Here is a 21,992-nt window from a genome sequence, read left to right as displayed (position 1 = left end):
CTAAGTAAAATGTTCATATCTCAGATCTAACTATTAAATTTGCAGCAGCTGTACAAACTTGATATTTCTTTATTTTCATTATGAATTGAGGTGAAGGTAATAAATTTCAAACCATTCAGCATTAAACAGTGTGGTTTGTGTGTCTCAATTAAAATACAACGTACTGAGACGATATGATAGCTGAGGGTAACGGCGTATCTGGGTTTTCACTCGGGAGTATTCTTTTCGTAGAAGGGTTGTCCATTTTTCCTTATGTAACTTTTCCCCACCCCTCTGATCGCTTCTGATCTCTGGATTCTGATTGCTTCAGTAAGGTTGCAAAAAGCTAATGAATAATGGCTGAAGCTTATTGGATTGGAACTAGAATACCAAATGCCGTTGCTTTAAGAACTGTGAGAAGTTGCATATTGATAACAAAAGTCAGCATGTGGGGTGAAGGCGATTTCTTTTTATGGTGTTACCTGCAGAACCAATTTTTCACTACACCCTCAGCTAATGTTCAGGAGTTAACGTGCAAGAATAGTGGAAGAAGTCAACAATCTCCGTCATAGCCTTGAAATGATCAGACGAGCAGTAAGGGACATGTTACGAAGATGTCAGATGTGCATTGACAGGAATGGTGGCCATGTGGAGGACTTAGCACATTAAACTGATGAGGTAAGTAGCGAAAACAAAGCAGATAAGATTGATTTAGGTACATTCCTTGTTTTTAAGAATGCGTTCTTAAAGCAAAGGCTTTTGGTATTCTGCAAACTAGCATGGTCTAGCCTTGTTAATCACGTATGCAAACTTGTCACAGTGCCGATTTCAGTACCCTTAACATCGGACTAGTTTGTTCACTCATCTGTGTCAATAACATCACAAGCTGTATACCATTGCAAAGAGGGCATTCTGCCCTTTCTAGAAATATATTTCTCTTTCCCATATATGAAGTAATTTTTATCTCGGTATACTTTTTATCTGGACACTTTGTACATGTAATATATAAGCCGCGCCGCGCGTGCGACTTACCAGGCCGTCATAAGTGGTAACCGACGCGATGGAGTTCTGTTCCCCAGCTACCTTCCCCGTGTAGACGCAGTCTGTCCTGAGTGGCACCCTCTGGATGCCTTCATCGGTGTAAATCTCAACCTCGAGCCCGGGGCAAAGTTGCTGTCATCGTGGTCCACGTTGAGGATGAGTGTCTCTCCGAAGGCTTCGACTTCCAGTTCTAGGAAAAAGGTTGCAATGGCTCCGTTGCCTGGACTCCTCCTACCGTCAGCTTCGACTACGAGTTGGTAAACGATCTCATACTCAGGGGCTATACACGGATAAGGGAGAGATAATATTTTTTCGCGAATGACACCATTTTGTGCACGTCACTGCTATCTTCCTTCTTTTACAAGCACTGCCCCAGAAGGTACAGCAATAATTTCAACAAGGACTGCATTTATTTAGACGGGATATTTAACAAATAAAATCAAGCCTGGCCTAGAGGCAATTCCAATTTACTTTAGAGGATTTTTTTAGTGATTTTTACGAATGAAGTTGTATGTCCGCACATTTTTGTCTGTTAATTGAGAAGCACATGGGGCCATTGCATTATTAATACGATCTAAAGAAGGTTGCGTGGTGGACTTAGACAAGGTTTGTGTTGTCACCATGCAATTCTCTCTACAGCAGCGTAAGCTCATGCCGGAAATTGGGGAGGAAGAGGCGGAAGGGTTAGGGTGAAAAATTTGAAAAAATTTGAAAATTGGAAAAGCGCAGGGGATAACAGTACACGACTCTATATAGAAGTCAGTGTTCATGATATTGATGTATATACGTATGTAATATGTATTCAGAACGGCATATTTATGACTTTTTAAAATTATTTTCCCCTTCTTTGAAATGAATTTTAGTCGGAAGTCCTTAAAATGCTTCACTATCCGCTTTAGTTTTTGCTCACCACAAAAGAGTGTGTGGAGGAAGGAAGGTGTTCAGCGTTATAAGCATGTGATTCTCTCTGTGAGTGAGGTTGGTTCTGAAGGTTTACCTTCTGCGTGGTTTTCAACACCGAAGTAACGAATGAGCTCCTCGGTAGAAAATTCATCGTCTTTGTTCAACACCTGTGTTATAACACAAAAGCAATTCACATTGAATTCTTCCAAATATGACAGAGATGTATAATTTCGACGACTCACTTCACTTGACTAAGTTGAATTTAGAAAGTTCATGTGTAGGTTCGGTGCATGTTCAGACATTAGCTGTGCTGTGGCGGACCACGCGACTATAGAGATTTGAAATCAAGTACTTTAGTCGAGGACTTAACACTGGTACACGCTGTCATTAACCCAAGTTTTGCTTGTCTCTTTGATACTCTCTTTCAAAAGGCATTTCCTCATAACCATTACGATTCCTGAATGTTACCAATCAAAAGTGTTAAAGTGAGATTATGAAAATACACAAATTATGTACACTGAGTTCAAAGCCGGTTTCGCTAGATGACGAAGTAAATAAACCTACCCCAGGCTTGGAGCAAGCCGTGGAAACCAACACTGCAAGCACGACAATCTTCAACATCATTGCGCAGGTGTTGGATCGCCGGGAATAACGAATTCACGGTCTCCGCTGATGATTTTATAAGCAATTTTTGGCTTGTCTGGGGGGGGGGATACCAACCAGGCTATAAAACTGTGCTGAGATAAAACATTATGCGTAAATCGAGGGGATGAGATTATTCATTCTCTCTTTGTGGCCTGGGCATTGGCCGCCGGATCATCCCTCTTGTATTGAGAAATACTAGCAATGTGGATTTTGTGTTTGTTTGCGTTACAGCAAGTGACAGAGGGGAAGAGAGAACGTAATCACAGAAAGTCTTACAACAACACTGTCAGAATTGAATAAGGCTTGCACACATGCATGCAAGTGGGCTACCTGTGTACAAATGAGGTACTTCTTTATCATGAACAAAGCACATCGTTGGCGTTCATTACCAAAGATTATTGTGTGCTTAGCCAACTGGCCGTGTCTCATGTCGCACACTTTTATCGCAAATGGGTTCCAGGCAGTAAAGCAAAAAGAGCCAACGTTTTGTGATAAACGGAAAATTCATCAGTTGGTTTCATGAGTATTGGTTTCGCGTCCAGCGTCAGAAAACGTACTGGAAAATTTTGTCTTAAAAGTAACCCCACGCCATTGTTTTTTTTTTCTTTTGAAGACAGTGACTGTTGCTAATCTGGATAAATTTATCCTGTAAAATAAGTTTTCCTGGTTAAAAAAGAGAATAGAGTGTGAAAATCGACTGTTTTCACAAATTTAGAATCCCCTGGATAGGAATTCTGCTGAATGAGTTTGAATTTAACACATTTTGGGGGGCCATTTGGTGTGAAAACGCACTTTTTGTCATGGAAAGATCCGCCAAATATGTAATTACATAATAATTAATTATTTGTACATTTTGTATGGGCGGGGCCAAAGTTTCGAAAACGTTCTCCCTCGGATTGGAACAACTTAGTGTTGCCTGAAAACCCGGCACTTTTTGTTTAATGACTGTTACAATAGGAAGCAGCTTTATTTGGTATTTTGGTGAAGTATTCATTATGCAGGGATTTTATATTTACGTGATAGTTTAGTAGGCCTATGGGTATGTGTAAAGGCGTCTCTCCATAAACGTGCCTGCCTTAAGTTTTTTGTGTGAGTGTGCGTTGCGTACACAATGCGGTCGTGCACTTCACTTTCATGGACCAAAATAGACTCCATCAACATGAGGCACGTGTGCGTTTCGTTCCGCCCTCACAATTGCCCTGGGAGCCATTATGACAGATGCGCAACGCTTGGCGCAAGCGTTGACACACATATTGAAAGGTATTGCCTTAAATACGTTTCCGTAGGCTACACTGCACCCTTGAGTCACGGAAGCAAGAAGTAGGGCGCCATCACCTTTTGGCTGCGAAACTGGCAGCGGCAACTTATAACTTAACTATACCATAGACTCATGCGTGTATCCGGCCGGCCGGGACTGAAACCTGTGGTTATCAGTGGAATTTGCAATGCTAAAAGATGGTGAGTCTGGTGCTCCACGCTTTACATTCTATCTGGCCCATCCCGGTCCCCGGCGGTGTGCTTGTCCCTATCTGCTGGTCGGAGTCCAGTCAGTGTCGATTTTTTGTCTGCTGATTTGCATGCACCTTTGAGCCTTTGTTTACTGATCCTATTTGTATTTTTGATATGGCTTCAGGAGATATGAGCGAACCTATGGCAAAAAAATCGAAGATGGATGTCTGGTGAGTTTAAAGTCGTTCAGTAATTCATCTCCATGTCCACACGTGACGACGCGCCGCGGCAGCGCCGGCCGCAGCCGGGTTGGCGGCACTGGCATCCGGATAGTAGTACCAGTACTAACGCTAGCATGCATACATGTAATATATGTACGTACCATAGAAAAAGGCAAACGGGTCAAGTCGTCCCCCTAAAGTGAAACCCTAGTCAGGTTGTCCCCTCGTCACTAGTTGTGTGTCAAATGTTATCTGTCCGTGTAATTTTCTTTTTAGGTATATCGTACATGTCATACGAAGAAGAGAATGGAAAACAAAATAGAAAGACAGAAGACTCGTACTCATTCATGCACAAAAGAAAAAAAATTATTACGCCTACCCTAGTAAAAACTAAAAAAGTAAAAAAAGAAATTAAATAAATTACCTCCCTCCACCCCCCAAAAAGAACAAATAAATTACCCCAGTGAAAAATGGAAAAGTAAAAAAAAATTAAATAAATTAATCCCCCCCCCCAAAAATTCCCCAGTGAAAGCTAAAAAAAGTAAGAATACTTTTGTAGTAATTACGCGATATTACAGTGAACTTCGTATATGGAATTCTTCCCGACCAACATTCCGTACCATGCCCATCCCTTGGAGGTGCATTACTTGAAAGGGGGAGGGATTATTTTCCGGAGAGGACAGAATTGTGTTATATTTTTAACAAAACGTGACATCAGTAGAGAACTCTAAGTCGCTAGGCTTACTCCATGGGACTTAGTTAGGCCCCAGTTGTCATTTTCGGGGAGTCTTAATGCTACATGTATGTGTTTTTCCAATCAGGTTTTTGCTGTGGTTATCAGGTCGCGCAAACTCTGCTTTTTCGATCAAATTTTCCTGTGATAGCAACCGTGAGGTTCGGGCTCTTGAAACAGGAGTTTCAAACCACGAGACCAAGTGTTTGTAGAACAATCTGACATTTTTACTCACCAATTTCTTGTTTCCACCCGGCGGTGATGGCACCATTTATGCCCCCTGTGTTTATCACATTGCACATGTATGCATCAGGCTGGCCAATGGCCATGCTTGCTCTGCATTTCAGTTTGACCATTTTGAAGTGCGAGGATTCTAAGATCTTGCAATTTGTCACAGCTTCTCAGTGCAACGGTCACGCAGTGAAAACAAGATGTCATTCCCCCCTCCTCTTAAAACGGCCAAACTGAGATGCTCCCTCCATTTTGCCACGCCAAAATTTGGAACTTTTCTCCCAGAAAGAAATTTTAAAAAGCCTGCTGCAATTGTAAAAAGTTGCCTGACAAGATAAATTGTTGTTTTCTCACAGAACCTAGATTTTCAAATCATGTAAATTAAAACTTTAAATGCACACATGGTTTAATCATGATTTGTGTCATTTGCTGTGCCATGCTTTGAATTTGGACTTTTTGTCTGAAATTTTTGGACAGGAACAACCCTTCCACATCTTCTCTATTTTCAATCCTTACTTTCTAAATTTCTAACCCAAAAATGTCACTTGCAGATAATTTCAATCAAACTCATTCCAGTCTACAGACAAAAAAATAGCCTTACCCCATCTGTTGACTGTACATGGCAGGGAAATCTTATTGCTGTTACCTTACTTTTTCGACACGATAGAAATGAGACGATTATGGACTTAGGGATTATGCAAATAAATACATCATGTAGAGTGTACAGCCCAGGTACATGTAGTAATATCCCATTGTTCAAGTCGAGCAATGCTGCATGAAATGCAACATAAATACATCAGCTGCTCGACTATTATCCTTGATGTAGATTGTGAAAAAGTCGAACTAAAAACTGAGACCAGAATGTACGTGTACATTAGACTTCTTGGTGAGGTGAAACACACCTGTTGATAAAGTGGTCCAGCCCAGCTAAATCATGCTGGTTGTTTGTAGATAGCATATAATGGATTGGTCCAGTTCAATACAGCTGTGACCAGAACTGGTAGTGGTTCTTTTTAGCATTCAACTCCCCATCAGGGCAGTTCAGGCTGGTTGTGTGCAGCAGTGCAAAGAGCTAACAGTAGTTAAAGAGTAGTATAACAGTATTAATTGGGAGTTGTGCTTGACACACAGAAGCTTTGATCCACTATGGTCAGGTAGGTACTGTGCAATGTCAGTACTCAATATGCGTTTTTGTGTTTACACATTTGGGAAAATTTCATGCAATATGTGAAATTCTGCAAACTGAGTGATAACACCTAGGTACATGGACATCCATCACAACTGTACTGGTGTCTTTTATTTCCTGTGGGATTTCTGCTGGCAGTAAAGCGTATTTAAGTAGATTGATTCTAAGCCCAGGAACTGTTAATGCATGGTGTGGGTTGTAAGTATTTCTGAAAAGTGACCAAGAGAATTGTGCTGACTCATTCGCTGTGATATTTAATAATACAGAGTTACAAATACCATCAGTAGGACACCAGAAAGCTGTAATTAAAATGCAGTCATGAAGCTAATATCTTAAAGTTTGTTGCATACATTTCATCTGTGTTTGTTCCTTGGACTGTTTCAAATACATCAGCAATTTTTGTTCTTTGTACACTTTCCCTGTTTCAGTTTTTCACCGAGGATTTTGGTAAACTGGTAGAGGTTATGAATTGTCTGGTGCCTTGGAGGCTGGTCTGTTATCTTAATTTAGTGATAATAAATGCACAAAGGGTTTACATGAGCCTATCTTGTAGTGAGACAAAGCCCTTGCTCGCCAACTTCACCTGAATGCATGACCTTGCATTGGTGACCTTGCACAAAGAGAAACCTTGAATATTTCCATCTGTATTATACATGTGTATCAACTGGGTATGGAAATATTTATCCTCCCTTATATCTAATGTATTTTTTTCACTGTTTTGCCTTTGTAGTGAAGGTATCTTGTTTGGAATCGGCAACCCTCTCTTGGACATCTCAGCCCATGCCGATAAGGACTTTCTAGATAAGTAAGAACATCAAGGTCAAAGTACAGTTGAATATTTGGTATTCCTTTCTTCTTGAACTTACTGTCGCTTTATTAAATGGCCCATTATTGTAAACACACCTTTGTGCGGAATTTAACCTTATTGCCAATTGTTTGATAATTTCAGGGATTTCTTTCTTCTTTGGGAAGAAACTTCAGTTCGCCACTGTTTCAGAGCCAGAATTTTATTTTGTTGTCTGAAAGTTTCCTTTCTTTGGTGATCTGTTGTTGTTTCAGACTTCAGACACCCTCAATTTAACTGTGTCCCCATGAAATGACATGACAGCAACAGGAAAAACCTGTCAAATGCTTTAGGTTTTTGAAAAAGTTCTCTACACCAGAAAGGGATGTCAGATAGTTTTTAAAAAAGGAGTAAAAATTCCGCATAATATGTTCCCAAGTGGCACTTGTATCGTAGCCCCTCCTTAAGGAATTGTATGTTTGGTTATCTCTGAGGTAGGAAAAAATGTGCATTAGCTGGGCCAACTAGTGGATGTTACCATCCTCCTGGACGTAGACAGCATGTGAGAATTCAATTTTGTCCTTGTGTCATTCTCTGATCACTGTTCTGCTCGTGTTTTGGGGAGGCATTGTGGGTGGAAAAACGTTCACGAGCTCGCTCAAACAGGTCTCAAAACAAGATTTACGCGAATGGTTATAATGTACACATTTCCCGATATGTTTTGTGCTCTCTCATTCGATTTTTGTAGGTATGGCTTGGATGCAAATACAGCCATCTTGGCTGAAGAGAAGCATATGCCAATGTACGAGGAGATGATCAAGCGATTCAGTGTGGAGTACATACCAGGCGGAGCTACCCAAAACTCCTTTAGAATTGCTCAGGTACATCTCTCAGAGTGCGAAATTGGACCAAACAAGTGCTCGGACAAAATGTCACGACACAATCAACTTTGTTCTGTCATTACCAGCTTTTGATTTGCCATATAATATAAATGGTAGAGTTGGGGTTCCCAACCCCATTATTATTTTTGTTCGGACTACGGGGACCGGGAAACAGTCTAACTTGGAGCACGTTCAAGCCGTGACTAAGGGCTGCGTTCGAGCGAGCTACTTATGTTCGGCAGGAGTAAGGCCTGCGGGTCAAAGAGGGTATACTCCCATGGCACATACAGAAATATAATGCGCGCGCACCACGCTCAGGCTGAACTGAAGGAACCGTGCAAACGCAGCCAACCACTACTGGTCCATATTGTCTGGTACCCATGTTTTGTGTCATGCATGGGTTACCATGGAAAATTGAACATGGGTTGACAGCATGACTTACGTTTTATGATGCGCAAAGAATTATGGGGCGATTTCCTGTCAGTGGTCCGTGCAAGTAAAGTACATGTGTGTTCATACACGTGTGGCGCTGGGTGATACGGAACCGCTCTGGACAATTATGTATTTATATTGCACTAAGATTTCAATGAATTTATGTCCAAAAATTGTTTGAAAGTGCATACAAAATGATGCAAAACCGCGCAAGAATGCAAGGCACAAAATTTGTGCGGCCCACACCAGTTGTCACGAAGCCCTCTATCAGCAAAAGAGAAAATTTACTAACCTCATTTCAAGCCACAAAGTTATGGTGAAATGTGTGCATGCGTTTGCTCATGCAGAATGGCTGCTACGAGTCCCACTGACACACATGTGAAGATTGATATTTCATTGGCAGCCAATCACAGCACAATGACCGGATGGTCCACGGATGCTGTTCCCACACAAGGCTTGCTCCATGCAGAATGTACATACATGTACTGTACAGTATGTACATGTATACCTGTATATAAGCCTCACAACCGTGCTCCAGTGCTGTTTGTGCTAAAATGTTTTATATTCAACAGGAATTTGACTGAAAAGTATGTTTTATGTTTCTAATTTCCACCAACTACATCAAATTTTATACACAAACTCTTCGATTTTTGTGCTGGTTGGATTGTGGACATTTACTGTCAGTGTTGGTCGGCCAGCTCGAGGGCTGGTTTCACATGACCAGTGCCGATCGGCGTAGTGACAACCCTGGCTGTATGGTTCAAGTACTTCAGACCTGCTTTTAAGAGTTCACTTTTGATAATATTTTGAACAGAAGTAGCGCACCCTAAAAAAATCACTGTTGGTTCCTCACCTGAGAAAAACAGTCTGGTTGAAAGAATATTTTTCTTCAGGACAGCCAAAAAATTGTAATTCTAACTTTTAAATCCAGTTGGGTCTTGTACCTGGTGTAATAGCTTTCAGGGATGTTTTGTTCATCCTTGATTTATTCTATTCTCAAAAGTACTAAATTTATCGAGTACATGTAGATCTCGTGCTGTTGCTCTAATACGCTGCATGTAGCTACCATTAAAAGGGGTTTAATTATTTACCTCAAAGTCTCAGAACAAAACGTTTATCTTGAGATCTCAGAACCCGCCTGACCCTGTTATGTCGCACCTTTCATGCGCTTCATGCGTATTGGCTGTGGTATTTCACTGTAATTTCTCGTTCTTTGTTCTCCAGTGGATTCTGGATCAGCCGGAGAGAACAACTTTTTGTGGCTGCATAGGCGACGACGAGTACGCCGTGAACATGAGGAAGAAGATGGCCGAAGCCAAAGTGCGCACCTCATATCTGGTGGATCGGGAGCATCCCACCGGCACATGTGCTGCTGTCATCACTGGAAAGAACAGGTTGAGCCTTTATTGTGGTATTGTTTGCCCTGCATGAGCCGTGGAGGGCAGGGGGGCAGACCCTCAACATTTTTCTTCTGAAATTGCTGCCGTGTATTTTTCTTACGAGTGGAGCCCGTAGGTGTTTTTTCAGCAACTCACTGCAGTAATTTTGACACCAATTCTGTGAAAATCGAAGACACCATTCCGAGACATTCCCAGATCCATTCCCAGATTTCCGAGACAGGTCAGCCAGAAATTTTTATAATCATCTACTGCCGTGCACGTGGGCCATCAGCTTCAAATGATCAATTATAACAACAAAACCATGTTTCAGATTGAGTTGAAACTTGTACTCCATATTTGCACTGCTGAGGAGTGTTTTAAATGCGGTGCCCACATCCCCCTACACCCCGCAGCTCTTGTATTCTTGAGTATTTCTGATCATGAAATCAAGGAATCTTCTGCAGTACCCTCAGTACTGTAGCTTGTAAGCCTCAAGTTTCAAAGAGAAAAACCCAAGTTGCTGGATGAAACCCTCAGAATGACGTAGGGTCTGAAAACCCAATCCGCCAGTGGACAGGGCGAGGAATTGAACCCGAGCCACAGAGGTGGAAGGCGAGAAAAGAACCACTAATCCAACCCGAATTCCCTCCTGCCCTCTAAGTATTTGTGTCAGCCGCTCATCTCCTGTTGTCTGTTTTGCACAAACTTGCACAAGCATCGTGTTCCATGTAAAATAAAAGTGTTGGGTCCGTCTTTCCAAAAAATCAGTAAAATTTTCGGTGAAACCTCCAATGTAAATGCTTCCCTCCTGCAATTCGTGAGTTCGTGGAAATGTTAAGTCACGTATTTTTTTTACCTCAACCGTTTTCAGCGTAACTGTGTGATGAGCAGATGCAGGGAAAAGCTGGCAATACCTGTAATTGGTACTAAATAAGCTCTGTCATGCATGGTTAGTCATTGAACGTGTTTCACTCTCTTACTCCAGTCTATTTCTGCACTTGCATACATATACATATATATTAATTAATATTTCCCAGGTGAAATTAATTCCCTAATGCTTTGTGCCTGTGGTGGATTTGCAATAAGCACTTCAGCCAGCTGTGCGTTCATACATGTGCATGTATATCCATGCAAAGCAAGATGTTTTTTAAATGGAACCTAGATACAATCAGATCTTGGTATATTTAAAACACCGAAGAGGTAGAAATGTCCTAAATGTAAACATGTCCAGTGTATAGCCAGTGTCTGGGCAAAGTTTTGCTGGCTGAGATATCTGATAAGTGGAACTTCAAGAAACTTTCGGAGGATCCAGGAATGACCACATGTAACAATTGTTGACCACTGTGTCTTGGGATATGACGTTTTGAAACCCGAGAGATGCATAACTCCCTAGGTGAAGCCGTGGGTGATATTTGTCCCCGAGGGTTTCAAACATCATATCCTACATCACAGCAGTCAGCAATTGTTTTGTCGTATCTCCCTCTTGATATTTTTCACTTTAAGGACGGCAAAGGAATCTTTTGATCATGAGCAGTTTAGCGGTCCCTGTATTATCATGTGCCCTACGGGGAACGTGGAACATGCATGCAAGCATGAATGCTGGCTGATGTGATGTCTAGTGGTTAGTGTGACATGTAGTTATGTCACCCGTCACATGTTCGCTATGGGCAGTGAAAATAAAGAACAGGAGGCAAGTAGGGCTGTGCCGAATATCCGAATATCCCATCGCTTATCGAATACATGTATTCAAATGTTATTTTCCAAATTTGAATATTCAAATGCTAAATTTGTAAAAAGAAAGAAAGAATTTTCTTTTGTTTTAAATGAGAAAAATTGCACAATGGAGGCATGTTTCAAGCAGATTCAAACGGAAAGTGACAAATATTAGTATTCAACAAATAGATTATTCATTAAAAAATTTAAAAGGAGTAGAAATGTTCAGCATGGCAAGAAGTATTAATCTTGCTAAATCCTGGCTGAAGATACTCCGAGACGTGAGAAGCTATTATTGTGATTATAATTTACAATTTGTGTGCATTATTGCAACTGATTTTGTACATGGTTTATTCATCAACAGTCTGCTGGTCGATACAACCGAATATTCAGATATTTGATCGAATTAAAGGTTGAATGTTCAAAGAGTAGATTATTCAGATTGACTCGGGACTGTATTCCAGACAGAGGTATGTCAACGTGGAATGCGGCCCTCCCTTCCTCCCCAGTAGTACTGTAGTTGTCAAAACATTATTTGTCTCATTCAACCCATCAGGTCGCTGGTGGCAAATCTAGCAGCCGCCAACCACTACAAGAAGGACCATCTCCTCCAACCTGAAAACTGGAAGCTGGTTGAAAAGGCAGAATTTTACTACGCCACTGTAAGCAACAGCAAGAAATCTTTAAACTTGTTATTTATTAACTGCATCGACCAATGGACTATATTAACGGACTCATACTATTGATGGGTTGAAATATACCCTGGTTACTTTGAAGCATTTAAAGAGTATTTCAGCCACATAAAGCAGCTTGAGATGATCTGTATTTATACAAAATAACCAATAAGCCATTTGCGCGTTAAATTTGAATAAAATCTGGTACACTGAGTTATCTGATTGCACGTAAGCATAACAATTTGAATTCCCCAGACTAAACACACTGTTGCTATACCTCATGATTCGGGGCATGCTTTTGCTTCGCAACCACCATCTCTGGAATGGACTGGTTCCTTTGTGCCCTTCTTTTCCATTGAGAGCAGAGTATTGTTGCAAGGCGTCTCTTATGTAACTAAGGAAAAGCGTGCCCCGGAATCACGAGGTACAGCAACAGTGGTTTAGTATGGAAAATTCCAATTGCTATGTTCACATGAATTTAAAGAAGTCAGTGTACCAAATTCTATTCAAATTTAACTCACAAAAGGCTTAATCTGGCATTCCAAAGAAAATAAAGTTGACCTGTTTTATGAGGAAGTCATTTCTAATCATATTTCTTGATCAAGATGAAATTCTTAAGGATTGTAATATTGTTTTATTTATGTTATACACGTATTTGAAATTATTCATCAGAGCAGTCTGGTATTTGCTATGAAATTTCATATTACTGGTTTCCTCTCGCACAAGTTCACAAATGGGTTGAGCTAGATTTCACTTTAACAGGGCTGACTCAAAGTTGCTGTGAATACAGAAGCATATATGCCCGGATTTGTGAATACATGTACATGTACTACATTGCAAGAGAGTGATTTGAAACCACACCATTTCAGACCATACCTCAAGGATATCAGATCGTGAAAAAAAAGTCTTCGGGATTGCAGTATTTTTCGTGATAAAATGAAAAATGTCGGGCACAAAGAACGTACGATGTCAACGGTCTGTTTAGGCCGGTCAGTCGAACTGTGCAGTGACTTATCTTTACGGCAGTGTCAGTTTTACTTTGTTGTAGTTGAGCCCACTACAAGTCCCTGCAAGTCTCCAGCCAAGTTGCTAGCTGTTCCAGTCAACTGCAACAAAAGCATTCCCTTGTCATTGTTCACCCCATTACTTGTGACTGTTTACTTGGTCTTGCGAAGGACTTCTTGAAAAGGACTTGTAAATGGCCTCAACTGCAACACTGTTTTGTTGCGACAGGTGCAGAAACTCATGAGTACAGTCGAACATGATTGACACGAGCGTGCTTCAGATGAGATTGTACACATTCCTATGAAAGAAAACTTACTTGATATGAGCTGTGCTAAATCAAGAACATGGACAAGACGAGCACTTTTGCCGAACCCGGAGTGTAAAAAACCATTGCCCGTAGCATTTCTACAACACATACAATTGAAAACACTTCTTGAAAAGCTTCATCCCTGTAAATCCTGATGGAGCGCGTCAGTAAAGCTTATGCTAATCCACTCGGCAGTTTGTGCTGCGGTTTTACCTTCGATGACTTGGCAACTCTGTTCCTTGAACCACTAGAAGGGGCTTTATTCAAGATGACAGTGGGTGTTGCAATGTCGCGACATCAAAGGAGTTTCAAACACAGTGGGTCTGGTCCGAAAGAGGTTTTTTTTTTAATTTTAACCAAACAATGGGTGAACCTGACTTGAAAATCGTAAATGGGATGGAAGTTTTGATGCCAAGGAAAACAAATGCATAAACAGTCCTCATCAAACACCCTGCATGGTCAAAGGTTTGGGAAATTACACCCTTCAAAAGTTCCCTTCCCTCAGTTAACCGATGTCCCACATTCCCCTTTCAAAATAAACTTGCACAACCCTGTCGCAAAATAAAAATGAAAGTTACTGTTCCATTTCTACAAAATAGTTTCCCTCCCACCAATTAAAAACCAATGGAAATTCCCCAATTTCAAGGCCCTCTTACGTCCGGTCCTTATACGCATGAACTAGTTCTTATTACATGTAACATCGGGTACCAGTTTCCATGTAGTGCTGCGCGGCGCGGCGGGCCATTTACACCACTGTTCTCTGCTGTTGCGGCAAACAAGTAAGCGTACTCAACATCTTTGTTTTATTCATCAAATCATGTTGATAAATACGATTTAAAATTTATTAAAAAGTTAAAGGCTGGTACATGTACATTGAATACGAATCCACTGCATATACTATGCAGTACATTGCCGTAATATACATCAAAGCTTGCTGGTGCATGACGCCAGGCTTGCGCTTTATGAATGGGATAAGTGTCAACAGGAACACAAGGTTCACCATAAGACGAGGTGTTTTGGAGAGTCCCTTTAAGCTCGGATTAACCATGTTTGGCTGTACATGTTGTTTCCGGGAGCTATTGGCATGCCCACACATTGAAACCAACACGTTCTTCTTTCGTTTCAAATCTTTGGCCAGGCTCTCGCACAGTAAACAGACTTCTCATTAGCCACCAGTAGATCTTCTTGGCAGCATTGTTCACCGAGAACAGGGCATCTTAGTAGGTGTGGCATGGATTGTACAGAATTGTGTTTTCCCGTGTTTGTGTCTTGTAGGGATTTCATTTGACGGTGTCGCCAGGTGCAATGCTGGCATTGGCAGAGCACGCCTTAGAGCACAACAAAGTTTTTATGACAAACCTGTCCGCTCCCTTCATCTGTCAGTTCTTCAAGGAACCCCAGATGCAGGTCATGCCCTATGTGGATTACCTCTTTGGCAATGAAACTGTAAGATTTCTTCTGTTTTAATGATCTTTACTGTTATCCTCTCACATCCCTCGAAATCACCCGGAAGGGTTTTTGGGGATAGATTTTACAGGATTGAAGAAGGTAGAACCCCCGGCGTATTAACCCTAACCCTCCAGGGTACTTTGGCTAGAAACCCTGCCAGACACATCAATCTGTTTCAGTTGTCAAAGTGGCTTGCCTGGCCAATATAACACTATCCAATAGGTCAACTCTCCCCAAGGCCAAACAGCCTGGGAATCTGTGGTTGCCAGTCACCACAAGATCCAACAGTGGCATTGTTCAATGAGACTAGCTCCCATTGTCTCAACCTGGCCAGTTTGTTTGGCTGCTGTTGATTGCCCAACGCATCAAAGTGCAGCAGACTTTTACACCAGGTTTGGCAGGGTTAAGGTTAATGTGGGGTTTGATGACCTTTGCTCGTCAAATTGATTTATGCTGTGGAAGATTGCGGATGATACAGAGTGACTTCTAGGGAGTTCACGTTTCAGGTTTTTTTCGACAGAACAAATCAAACATATCTGCAAGTTGGTGGCCCAAAAAAAAAAAACATCTTGAAAAAAAAAAAGTTGGTGGCAGTTTTGTTCCAGAAGTCATGTGAATATTTCTTACGGTAGCTCACAGTCAAATGTTTGATCAGAACTGAAGATTGCACTTCTAGTTTTCAGAACAATTCACCTCCAGTTAAACAAGATTTACACCTTTTGTGAAAAAGACAAAATCTGATTTGTTGTACTATGAACCGTTGTATAAGCCTTGTAAACAAGATGTGAAGAAAGCAAATGTCATGTATTTGAAGAAGGTTGTGGCAATATTACCGTTATATAACAAAGAATATCCGTAGATAAACATGTCAAAAGTCGGTGTTGGCATACATGTAAACTTGAAACAATTCGAACGATTGAGTTGACAAATTCTTCCAAGATTTCCAGGAAGTGCATTGAAGATTACAGTACATTTTTTTCTGCTTAGGAATTTGCAACTTTTGCAAGGGAACAGGATTTTGGGGTGAGTTGTTTTTTTTCCTTGTTCGTAGCCCTTCATTGCCTATATCTTGATAACTGGCTCTGAGAAACGAGCCTCAGCTCAGTGTTTTACAGCCAGCCGCACATACATGTACAAGGGTAGTTTGTGCAGAATCAACCATCTCCAAGACTTCCAAGGATGAAACAGTAACCAGTCCACTGTCACAAGGTTGTGTGTTAACTGAAAAAATTTCCCTTGTAGTGATTTTTATATCTTTACTAATGAAAGAGCATTTGTGATCCAGCCTGTCAAAATGGTTTGAAATCACCAGAGCCACTTTTGAGATAAATTTCTTTGAAAGAATCTCCCATGATTGAAATCAATAGGTACCCTCAACGTTTTCCGCCCTCGTAATGCCCCTTTTCGTGTGGATGTCAATTTAAGAGATAAATCAAAACACAAGAGTTTGCACTTCCCTGCTGGAAACCGAAACAAAACATCGTCATCAAGACTCAGTTTGTAGGATCCGGTCGTGCTTGTGCCATGGAAGTCAAATTCAGGTCCTTGTCAGTTTGGATTGGCTCTTTACATCACGTGTTGTTTCACACCGGCAGACAGAGGACCTTGAAGAAGTGGCTCTCAAAGCAGCAGCTCTAGAAAAGAAGAACACAAAGCGGTCACGCATCGTCGTCATCACCCAGGGATGTAATGACACGATAGTGGCACAGGGTATGTACGTGCGTTTCAAGCGATCCGAGTTGGTTACTTCACCTCATTAATCCCAACCGTGCAAAAAAGCTTGAAAGTCCATCTGGAGGTTATGGACAGTTTACCAGGCTGAAGAAGGTAGAGCCCAACCTCTATTATTTTACTCAGAGTTTGGTGCTCTTTGAAATTTTAAACACAAATAATGTGCTGTTATGTGTCTACGTAGTGGTTAAATTTTGGAGAATCCTGTAAAGTTCCTGGCAGAAATGCCTTGCAAGTTTGGGATTTTCCAAAGAGGAATCTTAACAGAAACCACTCCAAGTATATGAAAGGTTGTTCATTTAGCTGGATTCCAGTTCATTCCATTGTATTTTTACTCTGATCTCTTCCCACCTCACATCCCTTTGTTGCTCAACTACGCCTTTCATGCAGTCCCCTTTACCCCTTGGCCCTTTATCCAGCCTGCAGCTTTCTTGACCTTTCCTTTTGTCCTCCTGCATTCACCAATGCTTGTTTGCTTGTTTGTCCCGTTCACTTGACGTTTTGCCTTTGAGAAAGATTCTGCTAGGATCAAAACGTCAGTCCCTCCATACTTTGTGATTTCATTGGTTTAGTGATGCGTCTTATTTTGGGGGGGGCTACAGTTCAATGCCCTAGTTTGACAATCATGATTCTTTCAAAAATCATTTTGCCAAATTCCGGAATGCACCCATTGCTTTCTTTGTCATTTGAACAAAGCGGCCAGTCATGGAAATCTGGATTGTCACTTTCAAATATTCTTCATCCTTTGAAATGTGACGCCGTTTCAGTGGTTCCAAAGCTTGTGTTTTGCCCTTGTAACGCAGCTAATGGAGACTGATACATTTGGCTAGTGAGTATTCTGTACTTCCTTCCTAGATGGCAAGATCACAAAATTTCCAGTGAAGCTGCTGAAAGAGGAGGAGATTGTGGACACCAACGGAGCAGGGGACGCCTTTGTTGGAGGTACGTCAAAACTCAAAGTTGACCTACAGTCGATTTCACGGTGGCTTAACTTCACGTGCCACACATTTCACTTCATCAATTGTGCAATAGATTTCATCTCATCAAAGCTGCACAATGCACAAGTCTGTGACTTGCACAACAAATTATTAAAAGTCTGTGCAGCTAAGCAACTTCTGCAAAATTGGCCGTAGGTGTATCGTGCAGCTACAACACAAGGTTGTGGCGCAAGGCTTACGCAAAGTGTGATGTTTCGTCACGTTTCTTGAAATCGGCTGCAGGTCATGGTGGAAGTTGTGTGACAGTGTTCTGACTGTGGGTGTGGCCTTCTTGAACTACTAGGCTCAGCACCTCCAACTCAGGCTTGTCTCACAAATGCCTTCCCAAACGGTGTCCTACAAATCACCATGTCCCCACAAGACCAATTCAAAACCTTATCATGGACATCAAACACAGGCACCTACCAGCAAGCAAGTCTGGTTCAAGCCAATTTGGCTCATCGGGCCGGTGTTTATTGCGGCTTCCTTGGCACGAAACAACTGAGAATATTTCTGTTCCCCCCTGGAGGGGATGCCAGTTCATCGCAGGTTGCTTCCCCAGCTAATGCTGGTACCCATTTATACTCCTGGGTGGAGAGAGGCAAGCAGGGGTGAAGTGGCTTGCCAAGGGCCACAGCATACTGCCAGCAGCTGGATTCGAACCTCCAACCCTATGATTGGAAGCCACAGACCCTAACCACTTGGCCACATGCCTGCCACACCTACCAGGCATTGGTATTGTTGAAGTAGTTTCCAATGATTTCTACTTTCAGGTTTCCTGGCCCAGCTGGTGCAGGGGAAAGATGTGGCCGAGTGCATACGATGTGCTAACTATGCTGCCAACTATATCATTCAGCGTTCCGGCATCTCATTCGGTGGCAAGTCGGACTACCAGTGATTCCAGAAGATCCCAACCTTTTGTAATGTCAATGAGGAAATTTGGGTGGATTTGTTTCTTCTTTTTTTTTTAATTTGTGATTTTTTATTTCCGAGCTAAATTTCTTTTCCGTGTTCGGGAAATGTGGATTGAGAATGTCCATTCAACTGGCAAATTTTATGGGAACTTGCATTTAGAAATGTATTTTTAAGAAGCTTTAACATTAGTTCAAAAGGTGTTTTTCAGGCTGCATCGCAATCTGTTGCCTAGAGCTAGGTCTAGGTCTTCCCTCCATTGGAAATGCGTGGAGACGCGTAGACAGTAGACGTAGCCGTAGCTCTGGAAGCCTCTTTTCAGACACAGCCTAAGAATCTGTGAATCCACAACAATGTCCCTCACGTCGCAGCCAGTTTGGTTTGAAACAGAAAAGGACACTGTCGTACTGCTTTTTTACATGATGGAGAAGATATCTACTGCAGTGGATATGCGGGGTTGTGATCTCCGAGGATTGTTGCGTAGTTCAGGATTGTTGACCCTAAAATTGTGGGTATTTGGAAGTTTGACCAGCCATGGTTTGCTACCTGTTTGCACTTTGGACAGAAAAACCAAGGGCGAGATCCCAATAACCGTAGCCGTTTGGAAGAGAGCTCATACCTTGGTAACTATCGAGAGCCTGAAAAAGTCAGGATTTTATTTTTATCGCTACAAAATTGTGGATTTTTTCTTTTGTACCCTAGTCCCACAACTACACATCATAGATACGAGAAACTGCTCAGTAAAGAGGTTTTTCACGTGATGTAACATGACGGCCAAAGGCATTTCAGGAAGCGTACCGTGTCTGTGGATTTTTGAATCTGCGCATTTCTTTTGGCAGTTTCATGTGCGCCAGAAGGTTGAGACGCGCACATCCATGTAAATTGAACGCTGATCGTCAAAAATCACGTGTCTTAAAATCCTCTTTAGTGGGCCATTAATGGAGCGATCAGTAGGCTTCGATGCATCATGCTTTCTGTACATGTGCACTCTCCTATGGAGTTAAGGAAGGACCAAAGCCCACTGATGAGCACCGTAGGAAAGCGCAGCATGGAGTGTTGCATCATCATTACAGAGGTCTATAATATGTATTGAAAAACAATACAAACAAAAGCATGTGGTGCTTTCTGAAAAAAGTCTGATGATTATATCAGACTCATTACATTAGACTTTTTAATTCAGGAGTAGGGCACCACTCTGATGTCACTTCCTCCATTTTGACCAACTTGGAGCATAAATGGATTTTAGCCAGCACTGCCAACCGTTTTAGAATGTTCCGTGACAAATGTTAGCTTCTCTTGTTACCTGCTCAGTGTTCAGAGAGCTTGGCTCATCAACAGCTTGGCTTGGTCACTGACGTGTGTCTGAAGTCAAACAAGAAAGCACCTTGGGAGATCAGATACAGGAACAGAAAAATCCATTTGTCACACCTTCTGAGAAAAATCAGCTTGAAAAAAAAACAAGAAAACAGGGTCCCTTACTTTGGCAAAAGTGCACTCTGCCTGTTTCATTGAGTCTCGTGCACATTTTGAAATTTTGATTTAAATTTTTTTTAAAGTATCCAGATAGATGGCTTTTCGGGGGGGGTTGGTAAATTTCTGATTTTCCCCCTTTGGCCTCAGACCTCTTCATTAATATGTGGATTTTTTCCATCAGTAAGGATACATACATATATTGCTCAAAATGTCAAAGGTAAAGACACCTTTACTTATTCTCATTAGCATAAAGGAATGCAGAGAGCTACTTGTGCATTGGTATTTAGTGGAGAATTTTTTAATTTTACACGAAGCATTAAAACCTGTAGAAGGCATCATCGTACTGAAAAAAATGTCTGATCGGTGGGAAGGCAGGATCTGTGAATCCAATTCTGTAAATGCCAGTGGTTATGTTTTTTATTTGTCTTACAATTTGAATTTCACCAGAAGTGCAGCTTTGTAACCAGATATCTCTGTTGTGGCTTTTAGGCATTGGCAAGCAGGTTGTTCTGTCATATGTAGCAAACTAAAAGTATTAGTTTTTGCAAACCGACGAGGCTTTGATTTATCATTTGATGGGAGAGTCGGCACTCCTGCCGTTAAATGGAGTAATGTTCTTGAATTCCCCTTTGCAACGCACACCAGTCAGGATATTGCCATTTTGGTGAATCCAAGGATAATTGTGACACCCGACTGTTCTCAGTTTTTAATTGGGCTTATTTTGCCTTTGTAAATGGGCGAATATTTTCTGGCAGTTGATCAGCCAAATAACATGCTGCTGTACACTTTCATTGTGAAATTGTCAGTATTGATCACATAAAACCATTTATTTCTCCTGTGTCGTCATTTGACTTTTCAATGGAAGTTGCAAAAGAATGAAAAAGTAGCTGAAGCTGGCAGAAAGTACATGTACCTGAAGTAGTCCTTACTCAAGACAAGTATCGCATCCCTCATTATGTAACTGGGGCTGTTGTACTTTCCAGTCCTGTTTGACATCTAATTATTCAGGGCCTAAATTCACAGCGCTGCTCAGCACACAATTTCACGCTAACAGAGGCCGTGTATAGTTCATGGAAACCATAAGCAATAAGCACAGCCAACGGCATGTTAACCGGAGAGGAAAGATTTGCTCAAACTTAGCGGCATAACGATAGAAATCTCTATGCTTTAGCACAACCGTGGCAATCACCACCATGAAATAATGCTTAAAGGTTAGTAGATTTTTCTGCTCAAGTTAGCATGGCTTTTCTGCCAACTGTTAAGTAGCTCCGCGAAATTGGGCCCAGGCAATTATTGGGACTTCAGAGAGCAAACAATGTGGATGATACAGGGCTTGTTTCACATGGATTTGGACCTTGATCAGTGGCTCCAAGACTGGGTTATGCCGGTTCTGGTGTCAGTGAACCAACTATCACTAACCATCACTAATTGCAATCCGGATCTGTGCGAAATGAATAGGTCAGTAATACACAAATGTCAGCCTCGTTAAAGCCTAGAGGAACTAGGATGGAAGTGTCTCCAACGGTACACTTGACATGCTTCATGAGTTAATACTTGTACACAGTGAAGACCATAATTTCTATGTGATTTCGGAATTATATGAATAAATGGAGCTTTTCAGTTGAAATTTCAAGTGTCAAGATATTTCTTGTTTTGCCATGTGCATTAATCAATAGAAGATGAAATTTCTGAAATAAACTCCAAATATTTCAAATCTCATAAAGCTTTGCCAGTACCCAAACTTCTTGATCAAGGCATTATATATAATCAAGTCATCGTTTCGATATGACTCTAAGTAAGAACCCAAGTCAGACTTTGAAGGAGTATTAGTCCAAACCACAATTCATTGCCATTACACGTGCTTGCATCTTGATCCCCACTAGTACT

At 41.4% G+C, this 21,992-nt stretch overlaps 1 protein-coding gene and 1 pseudogene across 3 annotated transcripts; one reads left to right on the top strand and one right to left on the bottom strand.

Annotated features, from left to right (window-relative positions):
- Positions 1 to 11: 11 nt before the first annotated feature.
- Positions 12 to 6,082, bottom strand: LOC147795999 (uncharacterized; annotated as a pseudogene). Its single transcript, XR_015423393.1, has 4 exons — positions 5,804 to 6,082; positions 2,488 to 2,623; positions 2,018 to 2,090; positions 12 to 1,300 (listed from the first exon to the last, which is right to left on the bottom strand). The product of XR_015423393.1 is annotated as an uncharacterized LOC147795999 (transcript).
- On the top strand, positions 4,059 to 21,732 carry adk (adenosine kinase). 2 transcript variants are annotated; one of them, XM_022245647.2, is made up of 10 exons: positions 4,059 to 4,247; positions 7,119 to 7,193; positions 7,921 to 8,053; positions 9,710 to 9,879; positions 12,134 to 12,239; positions 14,839 to 15,009; positions 16,000 to 16,035; positions 16,608 to 16,722; positions 17,599 to 17,685; positions 18,494 to 21,732. In XM_022245647.2, the coding sequence occupies exons 1-10, from the start codon at positions 4,192 to 4,194 to the stop codon at positions 18,616 to 18,618; spliced, it is 1,074 nt and encodes a 357-aa protein (XP_022101339.2). In that variant the 5' UTR covers positions 4,059 to 4,191; the 3' UTR covers positions 18,619 to 21,732. The 2 variants fall into 2 exon arrangements, with proteins under 2 accessions (XP_022101339.2, XP_022101340.2); XM_022245648.2 differs by lacking the exon at positions 4,059 to 4,247 and adding an exon at positions 6,202 to 6,356.
- The last annotated feature ends 260 nt before the right edge of the window (positions 21,733 to 21,992 follow it).

This window comes from Acanthaster planci, linkage group LG19 (assembly GCF_054643075.1).
Source record: "Acanthaster planci isolate LZ-2023a linkage group LG19, COTS_SCS, whole genome shotgun sequence".
NCBI lineage: Eukaryota > Metazoa > Echinodermata > Asteroidea > Valvatida > Acanthasteridae > Acanthaster > Acanthaster planci.
Note: the sequence above shows the minus strand (reverse complement) of the source record. Positions and strands in the feature narration are given on the sequence as shown.